We start from the raw sequence: 15,881 nt of genomic DNA, 5'->3' as shown, positions 1-15,881 counted from the left end.
AAGTGTCCTGCTGGGGCTATTATGAGAACAGATGCAGTAATGGAACAGGCTTTGAAGGATACTAAGAATTTCCAGAGGTAACTGAGCTGGAGGTAGAATGCCATTGGGGGTATGAGCATGTGTTACGGGGCTGATATGAGTGTTCACATCAGAACGCTGCTACAAAGCTCTGGCTTTGAGCACGTTCACCTCTCTGAGCCTCAGTTTTCTCATCTTTAAAATGGGCCACTGATAACCAGCTTCTTACGGGATTGGGGACCAGCTAAGGGCAGACATGTGAAGTGGCTTGTGTTGATCACTCTGTAGATCGTATGTTCTTACTTTACGGAGGAAGGAAGCACATGGCTGTTTGGAAAATGACAAGCAGAGAGAGCGGTGTAGCTGAAGAACAGGGTGACATGGTGGCATTATTAAAAGTTGGATTGTTTTCAGATTTGCTCCGAAAGGCGGCGTTGCTCGTGAGTGAGTGTGCAACCCGGAAAACATTACAGTCTGAGCTCAATTCTCTTACATTATATACATTTTTAAAATGATGTGCTGTGTGTGAAGAGCATTTTGGGAAGAGCAAAATTGCACTGTTGGCCACCGGTTCATATAAATATGTATTTATGCTTTTGCAAACGTGCACTAAAGAAACAGAAAAGGTAGAAAGTGGGGAGGCAAGGCGCCGAGCTTTGTGTCACCCCAGCCGCCCACAGAGGGGCGCTCGTGTGCGGCGCTACTGCGCAGCCGCAGAAATTTTTCTAGTCAGGTTGTTTCGCGCCCGCTCGGTCTGGCGCCTCAGTCTACAGCGGATGCCGCGTGAGCACAGTCGCTACCTGACTTCAGGGCAGACGCCGCACCTCAGGCCTCAGGGCCTGCACCAGCACCTCAGCATGTCTGACTCTGACGAGCCGGGTAAGGGGCCCTCACTGCGACTGTCCCCACTAGCTTCTGCCTCGGGCCCTGACAGGGTTGGGACCGCACCCACTTAGACGGCCTCACGGGCTAGTCCCATCAGCTGGTCAACGGTCGGTCAGCGCGTGGCCGCGGTGCCTCTGAGCTATGGCGGCCACCTGCTGACGGCTCAGCGGTGCTGTCCCCATTGTGTAGATCGCGTGTGGGGACCCTGGTGCCCCTATCAGGTATGGCCACATGTCAAGGGCACCTCAGGGACTCAAGGTGTCCCTGAGAATCGAGGGGAAACTAGGGCTTGTGCTTTCTCAGGGCTTGAGGTGACGTTAGGGCTCGCGGGGTCTCGGGGTTTGAGGTGACGTTAGGGCTCGCGGGGTCTCGGGGCTTGAGGTGATGTTAGGCCTCGCGCCGTCTCGGGGCTTGAGGTGACGTTAGGCCTCGCGCCATCTTGGGGCTTGAGGTGACGTTAGGGCTCGCGGCGTCTCGGGGCTTGAGGTGACGTTAGGGCTCGCGGCGTCTTGGGGCTTGAGGTGACGTTAGGGCTCGCGGCGTCTTGGGGCTTGAGGTGACGTTAGGGCTCGCGGCGTCTTGGGGCTTGAGGTGACGTTAGGGCTCGCGGCGTCTTGGGGCTTGAGGTGACGTTAGGGCTCGCGGCGTCTTGGGGCTTGAGGTGACGTTAGGGCTCGCGGCGTCTTGGGGCTTGAGGTGACGTTAGGGCTCGCGGCGTCTTGGGGCTTGAGGTGACGTTAGGGCTCGCGGCGTCTTGGGGCTTGAGGTGACGTTAGGGCTCGCGGCGTCTTGGGGCTTGAGGTGACGTTAGGGCTCGCGGCGTCTCGGGGCTTGAGGTGACGTTAGGCCTCGCGCCATCTTGGGGCTTGAGGTGACGTTAGGGCTCGCGGCGTCTCGGGGCTTGAGGTGACGTTAGGCCTCGCGCCATCTTGGGGCTTGAGGTGACGTTAGGGCTCGCGGCGTCTCGGGGCTTGAGGTGACGTTAGGCCTCGCGCCATCTTGGGGCTTGAGGTGACGTTAGGGCTCGCGGCGTCTCGGGGCTTGAGGTGACGTTAGGCCTCGCGCCATCTTGGGGCTTGAGGTGACGTTAGGGCTCGCGGCGTCTCGGGGCTTGAGGTGACGTTAGGCCTCGCGCCATCTTGGGGCTTGAGGTGACGTTAGGGCTCGCGGCGTCTCGGGGCTTGAGGTGACGTTAGGCCTCGCGCCATCTTGGGGCTTGAGGTGACGTTAGGGCTCGCGGCGTCTTGGGGCTTGAGGTGACGTTAGGGCTCGCGGCGTCTCGGGGCTTGAGGTGACGTTAGGCCTCGCGCCATCTTGGGGCTAGGCCTCGCGCCGTCTCGGGGCTTGAGGTGACGTTAGGGCTCGCGGCATCCTCGGGCATGAGGACACCCTAGAGCTTGCTGGCATCTCGGGGCTTGACACAACCCTAGGACTTGCGGCCTCTCCGGGCTTGAGGTGACCCTAGGGCTCGCAGCGTCTCAGGGCTTGTGTTGAAGTTAGGGTTCTGGGCGTCTCCGGGCTTGACGCGACCCTATGGCTCGTGGCGTCTCTGGGCTTGAGGGTAATAGAAATAATACTCTGCCTGTGTATACATGCACACATAACGGCATTTCTGGGCTTGAGGAGACCCTAGGGCTCGCGACGTCCCCAGGCTTGAGGTGACCCTTGGGCTTGCTGCATCACAGGGGCTCCTGGGGTCCCAGGATCTTCTGGCGACCCTAGGACTTGCTGTGTCCCAGGGTCTTCAGGTGACCCTCGGGCTCATGGAGTCTCTGAGTTTGACGTGACCTTAGGGGTTGTGGCTTCTCAGGGCTGGAGGTGACCCTAGGGCTAGCGATGTCTCGTGGCTCTAGTTGACCCTAGGTCTCGCAGTGATCCTAGTGCTCGTCGTTCCCCAGGGGCTCTAGGTGACTAGGGCCATCGACCAGCACAGGTCAAGAGGATGCACCTGGTTTCCAGCATATTGGGCCCACGTATTTTTCCAGAACGAGCCTCGAGGGGCCTTAAAACAGTCAGGGCAGTCGCCGAGAGGGGTAGACTGCGCCAGCACGAGGTGTTTCTGGCGCCCTCTGGAGGTTCGGCGTGGCAGGCGCTGGCGTCTGGCGCCAGGGCAGGTCTGTCCCTCTGTGCTGTTTCTTTTTGAGCACAGGCGTGTTAAAGCCGGAAAGCGATCTGGCTTCTGGGCTGGGGCGCTCCTGGGAGGAGAGATCTGCTTTGCGGGAAGAGCGAGTCTGCACTTTGCAGCCTCAACTTGCAGCGGCGCCGCGGCGGGGTGCACTGGGTGCTTCCCACGGCTCTCCTGGGACGGCAGCGCATCCCTGTGAGTGTGAGCTTTTTTTTTATGTTTGTTTTAAAAATTAATGTTATTTTAATTGACAACTCATAATTATATACCTTTAAGGGGTGGCAATGTGATGTTTTGATATATGAATACAATGTGGTATGATTAAATCAAGCTTTTTCAAGAAGGATATCAGAAATGTGTAATTTTTTTTCCCTTTTCTTGGTGTGTGTGGGGGCGTCCTGTATTTTCTTTTTGGATTTGGCCACTTACTAGGTAGTACTGGCTTTCTGGGACGAGTTGATCCGTTTCCATCCTTTCTCTTCCTTGGTACAGGAGGTTGGGGCACAGAAGGATCCAGACTCTCAGACTTTGAGTTTTGAGAATTGACAGACTCGCGAATTGATTCCTTTAATGTCTTTTGAGATTGAGACGTAGATTTGGAGACTTTCACGGTAACCGCGTTTGATCAAAGACAGATAGTGGAGCTTCGGTGTTTCGTTGTAAATACATATATGAGGAAGGAAATAAAGGTGTAGGGGTGTTGTGGAGAAGTCCCCGTGTGTAGATCCTGTCTTTTGCTTGAAGAGGGCAGATGCCAGAGTCAGGAAACGCTTCAAAATGTGGGGATCCCTGTAAAGCCGGGGAGCCCTTCCCTGCCAGCTCCAGGGCCCAGCCCGCCTGCTGAACAGGCCTTTGATAGAAAAGGCTCTACCTTAGGTCTGTAGGAGGTGGCTTCCCTCCCGCCTCTATCCTGCTCTCCGGAGTTCGGACTGCTCTAGGTTTCATAACATGAGGTGGCAAACTGGTTTACTGTTTCCAATTAGCGACTTTCCCAACAAGTTTTCTTCAGGGCGTTCTATAAAGCAGGACACGGGCTAGACGCACTTCCCAACCTCACTTGTCTGGCCTGCAGCACGTGCTGGACGATGGGATACAATTTTGGCTGCATTATCGCCCATTTTAGAGACAGCACTTGGTGCTGTGATCTGCGACTAAATACTTCAAGTTTAAATATGTTCTTTTTCAGGCCAACTTTAAGAAATAAAGCCCATGTAGATATCAGACATTTTGCATACTGGGTTGTTTTCCCTATATATGAAAATGATTTACTGAGTTGATATTTCACATCTAGTTTATTTGTGGTTACCTATTTCAAGGTCTCTGAGATTCAAACTGAATTTCATTTGCTTTATAGCAACATTTAATTTTGCACTTTATTTCGGCATTATTAATCATTATAACCATTAATACTAATTTTTAGAGCACAAGTTTGGAAGGTCATGGTCACCACAAGTGTGGCTATGTAACACCAGTTGCATCATTTAAAAGTTAAAGCATATCAGTGAACGCATTGGAGCATGGGCCAGGTGGTCACAATTCTTAAATGAGAAAAATTCATTGCTCTACAAAATTGAAAGTAATAGAAATAATACTCTGCCTGTGTATACATGCACACATACATATATATGTATCTCAAAACTTCATTCTAAACAATTGGTTTGTTAGCTGATCTGTAATGATTATAGATTTAAAAATACTGTATTTTTTCCAGCTAAAATGTTTTTTAAACAATCAACATTATAGGGTAGTTTCTTCTAGAAACTGTTTATTTAATGTGGTAGCCAATCTAAACTTTCTCTTTCCTTATTCTTAGATTATATTCTTGTACGTGTTGGAGACAACTGTGACAGTACGAATGATGACAGTGATGTCATCATAATAGAAGATTCTGAAAGAGAGAATACTGATGACATGCTGACTGTACAACCAAATTTTGAAGGCCGCAGTGATAACTATCAGCAGCCATCCCGAATGTCATATGGTAATTTTGTTAAATTTCCTTCTGGGCAAAATTTCGCTTTGTGGTTCCCATTTTCAGTAAGTTGCTGAAATATTTCTATAACCTTTACATTAATAACTTGTTAGCAGGGGGCCACGTTTTGTGATAATACCACAGAGTTTGGTTGTGCTTGCATTTTCCCTTCACTTAAGCTTTGCCATGTTCCTTTTTCTGTTTTTGCTCTATGGGAAAACAGCCTCAGAAAGCATTGGGGAGAGTACATTCTCTGTCTCTGAAAGTTGTTTATATCTGACAACTATAATTATAACTATTTGGTGACAGAGCAAAAGTGGAAAGCTAAAATTGAACCTGTAGAAATAATAGCTTGTGTCAAGAATCCATGCAGCAGATGACATGACTATTTGGGTAGAAAGTCTGAAATAATCAACAAAAATCTCCTGGGATTAGTAAGCAATTATAGCGAGGTTGCAAGATACAAGGTTAATAGACAAAAGCCAATCACTTTACTACATCTCAGCAAGAAACAATTAGAATTTAAAATTAAAAACTTAATACCATTTACATCAGGGTCCAAAAGAATTCATGGAAAGTGGAGTCCTGCAGCCAGAACTGCTAGAGCTACTTGTCCTTCCAAGAGTTGTTTCCCAACCACAATAATGAAAGAAATGCAAAACCATTCATGTTTTCACTTACACATACCCCTTGGAATATTTCTTCAGTAGCTATATTGACAATTTGTTCTCCACCCTTTGCTTAGAGATTAGGGTTTCCTAGTTTTTAACACATTGAAATGTTCTTGCTTAGGTTGGAGATCGGTAAACTTTTTCTGGAAGGGGCCAGATAGTAAGTATTTTAAGCTTTGCAGACTGTAAGGTCTCTGTCTCAAGTATTTAACTCTGCTGTTGTAGCATGAAAGCAGCTGATATGTAAACAGATGGGTGTGGCTGTGTTTCAGTAAAACTTGATGGACACTGAAATTTGAATTTTCTATAATTTTTCCATTTTATAAAATACTCTTTTTTTCCCATTCATTAAAAAATGTATAAAAAAAAAACAAAACAAAACAAAAACCCAACATTCTTAGCTTGTGGACTATACAAAAACAGGTGCATGTCAGTTTGGTCCACAGGTTGTGGTTTGCTGACACCTGATCTAACTGATGCCAAAAAGTCATTTGTAACCACTTATCTGTTCTGGTTTTATAACTATGTGCAGGACCAGCAGGATACTCCCTTAATGTGTTCTAGAACATCTGGCTGACTCCAATAGCCGTCTTTTAGTGGAAAGATTTGGAGGAGAATTTTCAAATATGGATACCCTTAGACCCATTTTTTCTACTTTTAGGATTTTATCCCATACAACTGCTTGGAGAAATGCAAGACTGTTCAGCAGTGTTCTTTGTAAGAGTAAAACTTTAGAAGCAACTTGAATATCCATGAATTGGGGGCTGGTTAAATAAATTATGGCTTACTTGCAATGACAGAAAACTAAGGAGCTGTTAAAGTGACTGCAGTATATCTATAGGTATTGGTTTGGAAAGACCAATTTTAGCCTAAAAAAGAGGATGCAGAGAAATACTTATTATAGTCTGATCTCTTTTATCTAACTGATGGAAAAAACTAAGAACAGGAAATTTCTGAAAAGGTGATTAGGTAATTTTTTTTATTGTATAAAATATACATAACATCATATTTATAGTTTTAACCATTTGTATGTGTAATATTCACAGGCATTAATTACATTCACAATGTTGTATAACTGTCACCCCTAGCTATACCCCAAACCTTTCCATCATCTCCAGCATAAACTCTGTACTCATTAAATAATAATCCCTCCCCCACCTGAGCCCCTGGTAACCTTTTTGCCTCTATGAATTTGCCTGTTCCAGGTACCTGATATATGTGGATTCATACAATAGTTTTCCTTTTGTGCCTGGTTTATTTCACTCAGCATAATGTTTTCAGGGTCTATCCATGTTGTGGCATGTATCAGAATTTCATTTCTTTTTAAACACTGAATAATATTCCATTGTATGTGTATACCACACTTGTTTGATCAGTTCATCTGTTGATAGAAATTTGGGTTGTTTCCACCTTTTGGTTATTGTGAACATTGTACAAATAGCTGCTCAATTTCCTGCTTGCAACTGTTTTGGGCATTTACCTTGAAGTGGAATTGCTGTATCATATGATAATTCTGTTTAATTTTTTGAGGAACTACCATGCTATTTTCCACAGCAACTGTATCACTTTACATTCCTGCCAGCAGTACATGAGGGGTCCAGTTTTTCTACACACTCATCAGCACTTGTTATTTTCAATTCTTTTAAAATTATAGCCATTCTAGTAGATGTAAAGTGGTATCTTACTGTGGTTTTGATTTGCATTTCCCTAATGACTAATGATGTTGAGCATCTTTTCATTTCCTTATTGCCCATTTGTAGATCTTCTTTGGAGAAATGTCTGTTTATAAAGTTCTTCATCTATTTTTGAATTGGGTTATTTGTTTTTTGTTGTTGAGTTTTAGGGGTTCTTTATAATATGGATATTAATCCTTTATCAGCCATATGATTTGCAAGTGTTTTCTGCTGTTCTGTAGGTTGTCTTTTTGTTTTCTTGATAGTGTTGATGTTGATGAAGTCCAGTTTAACTATTGTTTTCTTTTGTTTCCTATGCTTTTGGTGTTCTATCCATGAAATTCTTACCAATTCCAATGTCATGGAGGTTTTCTTCAATGTTTTCTTCTAAGAATTTTAGAGTTTTAGGGGGTTTTTTTGTTTGTTTTTTTGTTTTTTGGTAGCTGGCAGGTGTAGATCTGAACTCATGACCTTGGTGTTATAAAGCTGTACTCTAACCAACTGTGTATTGTTTTAGTTCTTATGTTTAGGTCTTTGATCCATTTTAAGGTAATTTTTATACATGATATAAGGTAAGGGTTCAACTTCATTCTTTTGCATACAGATATTCAGTTTTCCCAGCACTATTTGAAAAAAAGACTGTCCTTTCCCCACTGAATCATTTTGGCATCCTCATTGAAAATCAATTAAGGGTTTATTTCTGAACTCTCTATTCTATTCCATTGGTCTCTATGCCTGTTTTTTTATGTCAGTACCACATTGTTTTGTTTACTGTAGCTTTGTAATAAGTTTCAAAGTTCAGGAGTATGAGTCCTCCAAATTTATTCTTCTTTTGCAAGATTGTTTTGGCTATTCAGGGCCCCTTGAAATTCCATGTAAATTTGAGGATTGGCTCTTTCATTTCCAGAGAAAAGGCTGCTGGAATTTTTATAGAGATTACATTGAATTCGTAGATTGCTGTGTGTAGTATTGCCATCTTAAAGACATTAAGTCTTTCTATCCATACACGGATTGTTTTTCCATTTATGTAGGTCTTCTTTAACTTCTTTCAGCAATGATTTTTGCAGTTTTCAGTGTATAATTCTTTCACCTCCTTGGTTAGATTTATTCCCAAGTATTTACTTCTTTTAGATGCTATTGTAAATGGAATTGCTTTTTTAATTTCCCTTTGGATTGTTAATTGCTGATATGTAGAAACACAACTGATTTTTGTGTATTGATCTTGTACCGTACAACTTTGCTGAATGGATATATCAGCTCTAGTAGCTTTCTTGTGGATCCTTTGGGATTTTCTATACAAAGGATCATGTCATCTGTGAATAGGGGTAGGTTTACATCTTCCTGTCCAAGTTGGATGCCTTGTTTCTTTTTTTGCCTAATTGCTCTGGCTAGAGCTTTCAGTACAATGTTGAATAGCAGTGGTGAAAGTGGGCATCCTTATCTTGGTCCTGATCTTTGAGGGAATGCATTCAGTCTTTCATCACTGAGAATAATGTTAGCTGTAGGTTTTTCATAAGTACCTTTTTTCAGATTATGGAATGTTCCCTCTGTTCCTAGTTTGCTAAAAATTTTTATCATAAAATGGTATCGGGTTTTGTCAAATGTTTTTCTGCATCAATTGAGGTGATTTTTTTTCATTCAGTTAATGTGATATATTACATTGATTGTTGTTCTTATGTTGAAGCACCATTGCATTATTGGGACAAATCCCACTTGGTTATAGTGAATAATCCTTTAAATATGCTGTTGGATTAGATTTGTTAAACTTTTGTTGAGTATTTTTGCTTCTGTATTTATAAGGGATATTATGAGAAATGCAAATTAACAAACTTTAAACTTTCATGTATCAAATTAGGAATTTTTAAGAGGTAATGTGAGTAAAAGTGATAATTGAGAAAAACTGTTGCATTGCACTTCTCTCAGAATCTAAATTAATATAACTTTTCTGCACATTTTGGCAGCACCCATCAGGAGCCCCCCAAATGTTCATAGGCTTTGACCTAGTGATTCTTCTAGATACCCATTGTAAGGAACTATTCGGAGCTGTACAGAAATATTTGCACTTGAATGTGTACAGACAGTTCCTGATTTATACTGGTTTGAGTTAACGATTTTTCAACTTTATAATGGTGCAAAAGCCATATACGTTCAGTACAGTATTCAGTAAGTTACATGAGATATGCAATAGTTTATTATCAAGTAGGTATTGTGCTAGATGATTTTGCCCAACTGTTCTGAACACGTTTAGTAGTATAGGCTAAGTTATGATGTTTGGTAGGGTAGGTGTACTAGTATTAAATGTATTTTTGATGTATTTCCAACTTACCATGTGTTTATCCAGATGCAACCTTATTGTAAGTTGAGGAGCATGTGTACATATCATTATATCAACATAGTGAAAAATTAGGAACCATATAAGTATTCCACAATATAAAACAGATAACATAACCTGTGGACATCCGTAAAATGAAATATTAGGAATGTATTTAAAAATATTTTTAAAATTATAAATGACATACAGAATTGTTCAGAATAGATGTACAGTATGATTCAAATGACATAAAATAAATATGGAGTAAGAAAAAGAAAAGGAAATATATCGAAAGGCTATGATATTTATTGGTAATAGATTATTTAGATTCTGAATTTTTTATAAGGAGCTTAATATTTTTAGGGAAATTTTTTATAGAAGTCTATTACATTTTAAAAATGCACAAATCATAAATATACAACTTAAATACTTTTCAAACTAATATACACATGTAACCAGCACCCATGCCAAAAAATACAAAGTTATGAGCTTTCCAGAATCTACTTTGATCTCCTTCTGGTCTCTACTGCCTTTCAAGGTAATCACTATTCTGACTTTTCCCACCATACATGACCTTTGCCTATTTTTGAGCTTTAAATATATTGATTTTTACCTTTTGGGCCTTTGGTCACTAGTCTCTCTACTATGGAATGAAAGGGAAACAGGAAAGAGATGAAACTTGAATTCCCTAATTGTGCCTCTCCTTATGCTATGGCTCAGGATGGATAAAGTGAATTAGCTCTTTCATTAACGTGCCCCTCCCAGTAACTATGAGGCAGTCGTTCAAATCAAATCTCTAGTACAAGATATAATATGATATTATTGAGGTCAATGTCTTTTTCTAGTTCCATCGTTAAATGACTCAGAGCCATAACTGAACCTTCACAATTCTAGATTGTTTGGCTTATGTTTCACATCCATTTATTTAGGTTTAATATAAAATTTAACTAATAAGGCAATCATAATTTTAGGCCTGAAATGGATCTTAAAGATAATCTCAACTGTTTTTCACCAGGCAGATGAGGAGGTGGTGTCCATAGTGGTCTGTCCAGTACACATAGTGGCAAGGGCCCATTTCGGAACAGACGCCTAGTTTACATTTTGGAGGCGTGCTGCCTTCCTAAGAAAAAGCCTTTTTGAACTTCCTTACTAAAGCAGTTAGCCATTGTGTTCTCTCATTCATCTGTTTCCAGCATTTACTCTGTAGACTTTAAGTTGCAAAGCATTCACTTCACAATTTGGAATTGTGTTTGATTTGATTCTTATTCCTGCTCATGGGCAATATAACCCTTCAATTTTTAAAGACATGCTAAATCACTAATGGAAGAATTCTTGTTTTGCCATTCTTGAAAATTCAACCAGGACTCCAATTTGAGGTAGCATTCTGAGAACATGTCCATATTAAGGTTATTAAAGTAATGTGTGTGAAATAATTTTTTATGCATTGCTTTACAGGAGCTGAAGGTTTAGGAGTCCACGGTGGCCAAGCAGTTTTACAGATGAACCAACCAGCAAATTTAAAAAGATACATTCCCAACTCAGTGGAGTTTATCCCATTGAACAAAAAAGAACAACCATGTACTGTAAAGGAGAAAAATGCAGTATGTATATTAAAGTGAAATTTTTGTTTTTTTCATTCTGCTATTTTCATTTTGTAAAATTGAGTTTAATTTCATACAGTGAAATGCATAGACCTTAAGTGTACAGTTTAATGAGTTTTGATAAATATGTACACCTATACACCATCAAGATAACGAACATTTCCCTCACCCCAGAGAGTTACCTCATGCCTCTTAGACCCAGCAGGTCCCCATCTCTATTAACCTTGGGAGTAATAACATTCTGATATTTTTTCATCCTGGCTTACTTTTGCCTATTCTAGAACTCCATATAAATAGGATCATACTGTACGTACTCTTGTGTCACAGTCTCTTATCCTTAGAATAATGTTTTGCAGATTCATTTTGTAGTCTCAATATTTCACTCTTGTTTATTGCTGAGTGGTATTCTGTTGTATGAATATCCATACTTTGTTTATCCATTCTTCTGATGGACATTTGGGTTGTTTCCAGCTTTGGGCGGTTATGAGTAAAGTGGCTACGAATATACTTATGGAAGTCTCCTTGTGAACTTATTTTTACATTTAATTTGGGCAAATACCTGAGAGTGAAAGTATTGGGTGATGGGGTAGATGAAAGTTTAACTTTATAGGAAACTGCCAAACAGTTTTCTGAAGTGGTTGTACTATTTTATATTACCATCATATTCAGTCGTGTTCTCGACCTGTGAAGTTGAGTAAAATAGACTATTAAACTGTATATACTTTGGCTGAACAGAAAATTCCTTTATTTACTTGCATGAGGATGTGGATATTAATGCCACGTAAGTAACATAGGCAATTCTCAACTTGTTAGTCCCAATAGTTTCATCTTTGGGGATAATATTAATTGCTCATCAAGTGTCATGTTTTCTGACATAGTTATGTGAAAGCACTTTGGAAAGCATGAAGCACTCCACAAGGGTAAGATAGTAATATTGTGTTTATAATTATTAATCTATATTATAATTTCATATAATTTTTGTTCCTAATATGTTTGTAATGCAGATCTAGTTCGGGTATTTTTTTCATGTATTTTGAAACAAAGACATTGATAACTACTTAGTATGATTGTATTAAGGTTATTCTTATAGTCCATAGTTCATCCATTGAGTAAAGAGCTATTATATTGAAATATAATAGTTATTAACTATTTACTTATTTATACCTGGTCTTATTCCAAAGAAATGTTTTAAGGTGATTTAGAGGTTGGGTTAAGGCATAAAGAAATATCACGGTTTGTACAAATAAATATGTTATAATAAATAATACAAATTTGAAAAAATTTTTAAGAAATAAAGAAAAATAGGTGGTTAAGTGTTTCCTATCTTGTCCACAGTGTGTCACTGTTGGATTATTTGAAAATCAAAAGCCATGTAACATTTGGTTCTTTGTTCCTGGTTAGAAATATTTGCTTTTAAGTCAGTTCTGTGCTAGTTACTGGAAGACTAGCCTTTTTATCCGGAAGTACATAAGGGGTTAAGCTGGATGGAAAGTGGTGTCATGGGTTGTGCAGTGTAGCTGGGTTAATGAGAACACAGCTCTGCAAGTGCACCTTTTCATATTGTTGTAGTATTTGCAATGGGCAAAGGTCCTTTGATATCACAAATAAGCCTTTGGCTCTTTTTGAAAACAAAATAGAAGTCCTGAACTTTTCCTTGAATTCTTTTTGTCCTATTTCCTTTTGGTTTAATAATAAATCTTCCTCCACAGGAGCATGAATACCTGATTGTAAAGAACGTGGACATGTCATTAATGAGTGTATATTAGACTTTGAATATTCACATAAAATTACTAATTGCCAAATATGTTCACACTTGCCATCATAAAGAAAATCATTTAGATTCTTTTTCAACCCTCATATACTGTGGAATTACTCTGAACTCACACTCAAGGAAATATTTCTCTCTCCTGAATTTGTATGCTTCTTTTCACTTGACAATAAGCACTTAACCATTTTCTTTCTTCTTTTCCTTGTCTAATAGGAAATGCAAAGCATTTTTGTACCCTGTTTCATTAGCTTGTCTAGTTTTTGAAATAATATTTGATTTATCGAAGACCTGCAAAAATATTCCAGAGTGCTTGTATATATACTTTACATAGCTTTCCTTAATATTTATTTACCTCTATAACTTGAAATTATGGTAATTGTATAACCAGAGTACAGTTACCAAAACCAGGAAATTACGTTGGTATAGTATTGTTAGCTAAATTAATGTCCTTATTTGAATTTCACCATTCCCACCTGCCCCCCTGTCTTTTTTCTATTCTGGGATCCAATCCAGTATCCCACATTGAACTGGGTTGTGTCTCCTTAGTTTCTCTCAGTCTGTGACAGCTTCTCATTCCTTCCTTCTCTTTCATGACCTTGACACTTTTGATGAGTACTGGCCAGTTATTTTGTAAAATGTCTCTCAATGTTGATATGTCTGATATCTTCTCTTGAATAGATTGAGAGCATGCATTTTTGGCAAGACTAGCATGCAAAATGATGTTATCTCCTCATTAAATCATATCAGAGGGTGCATGGTGTTGATATGTGTTTTTTATTGGCGATATTAACATTGATCACTTGGTTAACATAGTGTCTTCCAGATTTTTCCACTGTAAAGTTACTATTTTTCCCTTTGTAAATGATAAATATCTTGAGTGGAAGAGTACTTTGAGACTATGCTAATATCCTATTTTTCCTCAACCCACTGAATTGAGTTGGCATCCATGCATGGATTTTACCTGCAGCAATCATTATTGCGGTCTTTGCCTAATGGTGACTCTCTCTTTTTCTTGTTCCTTCTGTATTTATTAAATGGAATTCATTTCCAAGGAAGATCTGTCCTTTACCTCGCACTTATTTATTCAATTATATATTTTTATACCATTATGGACTCCTGGACATACATTTTATTATACGAGTTATAATCCAATATTATAATTCTTTATTTCATTCATAAAATTTTCCATCTTTGGCTACTGGGAGCTCCTTTGAGTTGGCTCCTGTGGCCTTTTGACCTCCCCCCACCCTTTTTTGAGTACTTCCTTATTTTCTGACATCACAAGATGTTCTAGGTTTATCTGAACTTTCCCTGCCCCTGCCTTGGAATTCAACTTCTCTTGAAGGAGCCCTGGTTCCTTTTTATGACAGAATGGCATTTATAAACCAAGATCTGGATCCTGGGTGTGTTCATTACTACTCTTGTGTTATTGATCCCAGGCCCTCTAAGTGGATAGAGCTAGAAAATAAATATATGTATCCAAATCCATGCATACACATACATCTATATTTCTGCATCTATCTTCATTTATTTTGAAAACTGTGTATTCATACAAATATTCAGTAGCTTTTTTTAAACCTAGGTTTTAATATAATAACTTCTTTTCTTATTCCTGAGAATAAAAATTCTCATATGAATGTGGGCTTTGGTTCTACTTTGTCTCTGTTTTATATTATGAGTCTTCTAAAATCCTTTGGAATGTAGGTGAAAAATAAAAACAATTAAAACAAATAAATATTTAAATTTTCATTTTTTCTACTGCTAAATTTGGCTCCTAGTGATGTTAAGCATTTACTACTTATTTTTATAATAGTAACAGGGGAGCAATATATCTGAAGTTTCCTGTGAGAAAAATAGTCAAAACCAATTTACAGAACTCCAGCACTATTGTGAGGTTCAAAGTTCTATCTCTCAAATGTAGTTTTCTTTATCACATTTAATGTCATTATACCATTAATGGAAATTTCGCTGTGTCAAGTTCTGTATGATTATCATCCCACTGTGATACACATTAAAAATTTCTAGTTAGAACAATATCCCAAGGTGAAAAATTTGAAATGAAAATATGGTATTAAGCATTTTATTTACAAAAACACAAAAAACAAACAAACAAACAAACAAAAAACCCATAACTGATGTAGTTAAGTCTCTTTCATCTGGATTGTTAGATATTTAATTTCTCCAATAGAATCGTTTAAGGAAATTGGCTGAGTTGCATGAAATTTAGTATGTGCCTAAATGCATATGAAGATATCTTAAAGGAAACAAAATACCAGCCGACCAGTGGTTTTTAGAGTATATCTTACGTAGTTCCAAGGTGCTTTTTGTCTTGCTGTTGCTTTTAAGTTAGCATGTTGGTAGAGATTGATAGAGGTGTGTGTTACCAGGAATTTTGTGAGCTGCATACCCCAGGGAGAATGAAACTTTACAAAAAATAGATGTTTCTTAACATATAAAATTTCTTGAACAAAACGCGCTACACACTTTGCAAAGTAAAGGTGTTGGGGTGAGTGTTCAGCAGTATTCTTACTGAGAACAGAAGTGGAGTGCTCAGCAGGGACACGTGTTTTCTTGTGGGGAAGGGTGTGCGGAGGCGGGCGGTAGGAGGCAGAGGGCTCTGCTTTGAGCGGGGCTCTCCCTGGCCTGCCTTAGCTTTACCTAAGCGTCCTGGAGGCCAAGGTCTGCACTGCTCGGCCAGGGCCCCACTAGGCAATTGTGCCAACGAGGGTAGGGTCAGCGTCTGGGATGAGGAGGGCCCAGGTTCCAAAGTCACACCCTGAAGTGGGCCATCACGGCTCCTGTGCCTTCTCCAAATAGGCTGGCTCTGTCCTTCCCCCACCTCCTTCCAAACTACTTC

The 15,881-nt window shown here is 40.0% G+C and overlaps 1 protein-coding gene across 1 annotated transcript in view; it reads left to right on the top strand.

Moving 5' to 3' along the window:
* The first annotated feature begins 794 nt into the window (after positions 1–794).
* BEND2 (BEN domain containing 2) overlaps positions 795–15,881 on the top strand; it is a 42,776-nt gene continuing 27,689 nt past the window's right edge. Inside the window, 3 exon segments of the mRNA XM_008581072.1 lie at positions 795–897; positions 4,842–5,009; positions 6,333–6,388. Of these exon segments, the coding sequence (XP_008579294.1) occupies positions 795–897; positions 4,842–5,009; positions 6,333–6,388 (327 nt within the window).

The sequence above is a fragment of the Galeopterus variegatus genome, unplaced genomic scaffold (assembly GCF_000696425.1).
Source record: "Galeopterus variegatus unplaced genomic scaffold, G_variegatus-3.0.2 Scaffold2254, whole genome shotgun sequence".
In the NCBI taxonomy this organism is placed as follows: Eukaryota; Metazoa; Chordata; class Mammalia; order Dermoptera; family Cynocephalidae; genus Galeopterus; species Galeopterus variegatus.
The sequence above is the reverse complement of the archived record's forward strand: the minus strand, read 5'-3'. Positions and strand labels throughout refer to the sequence as shown.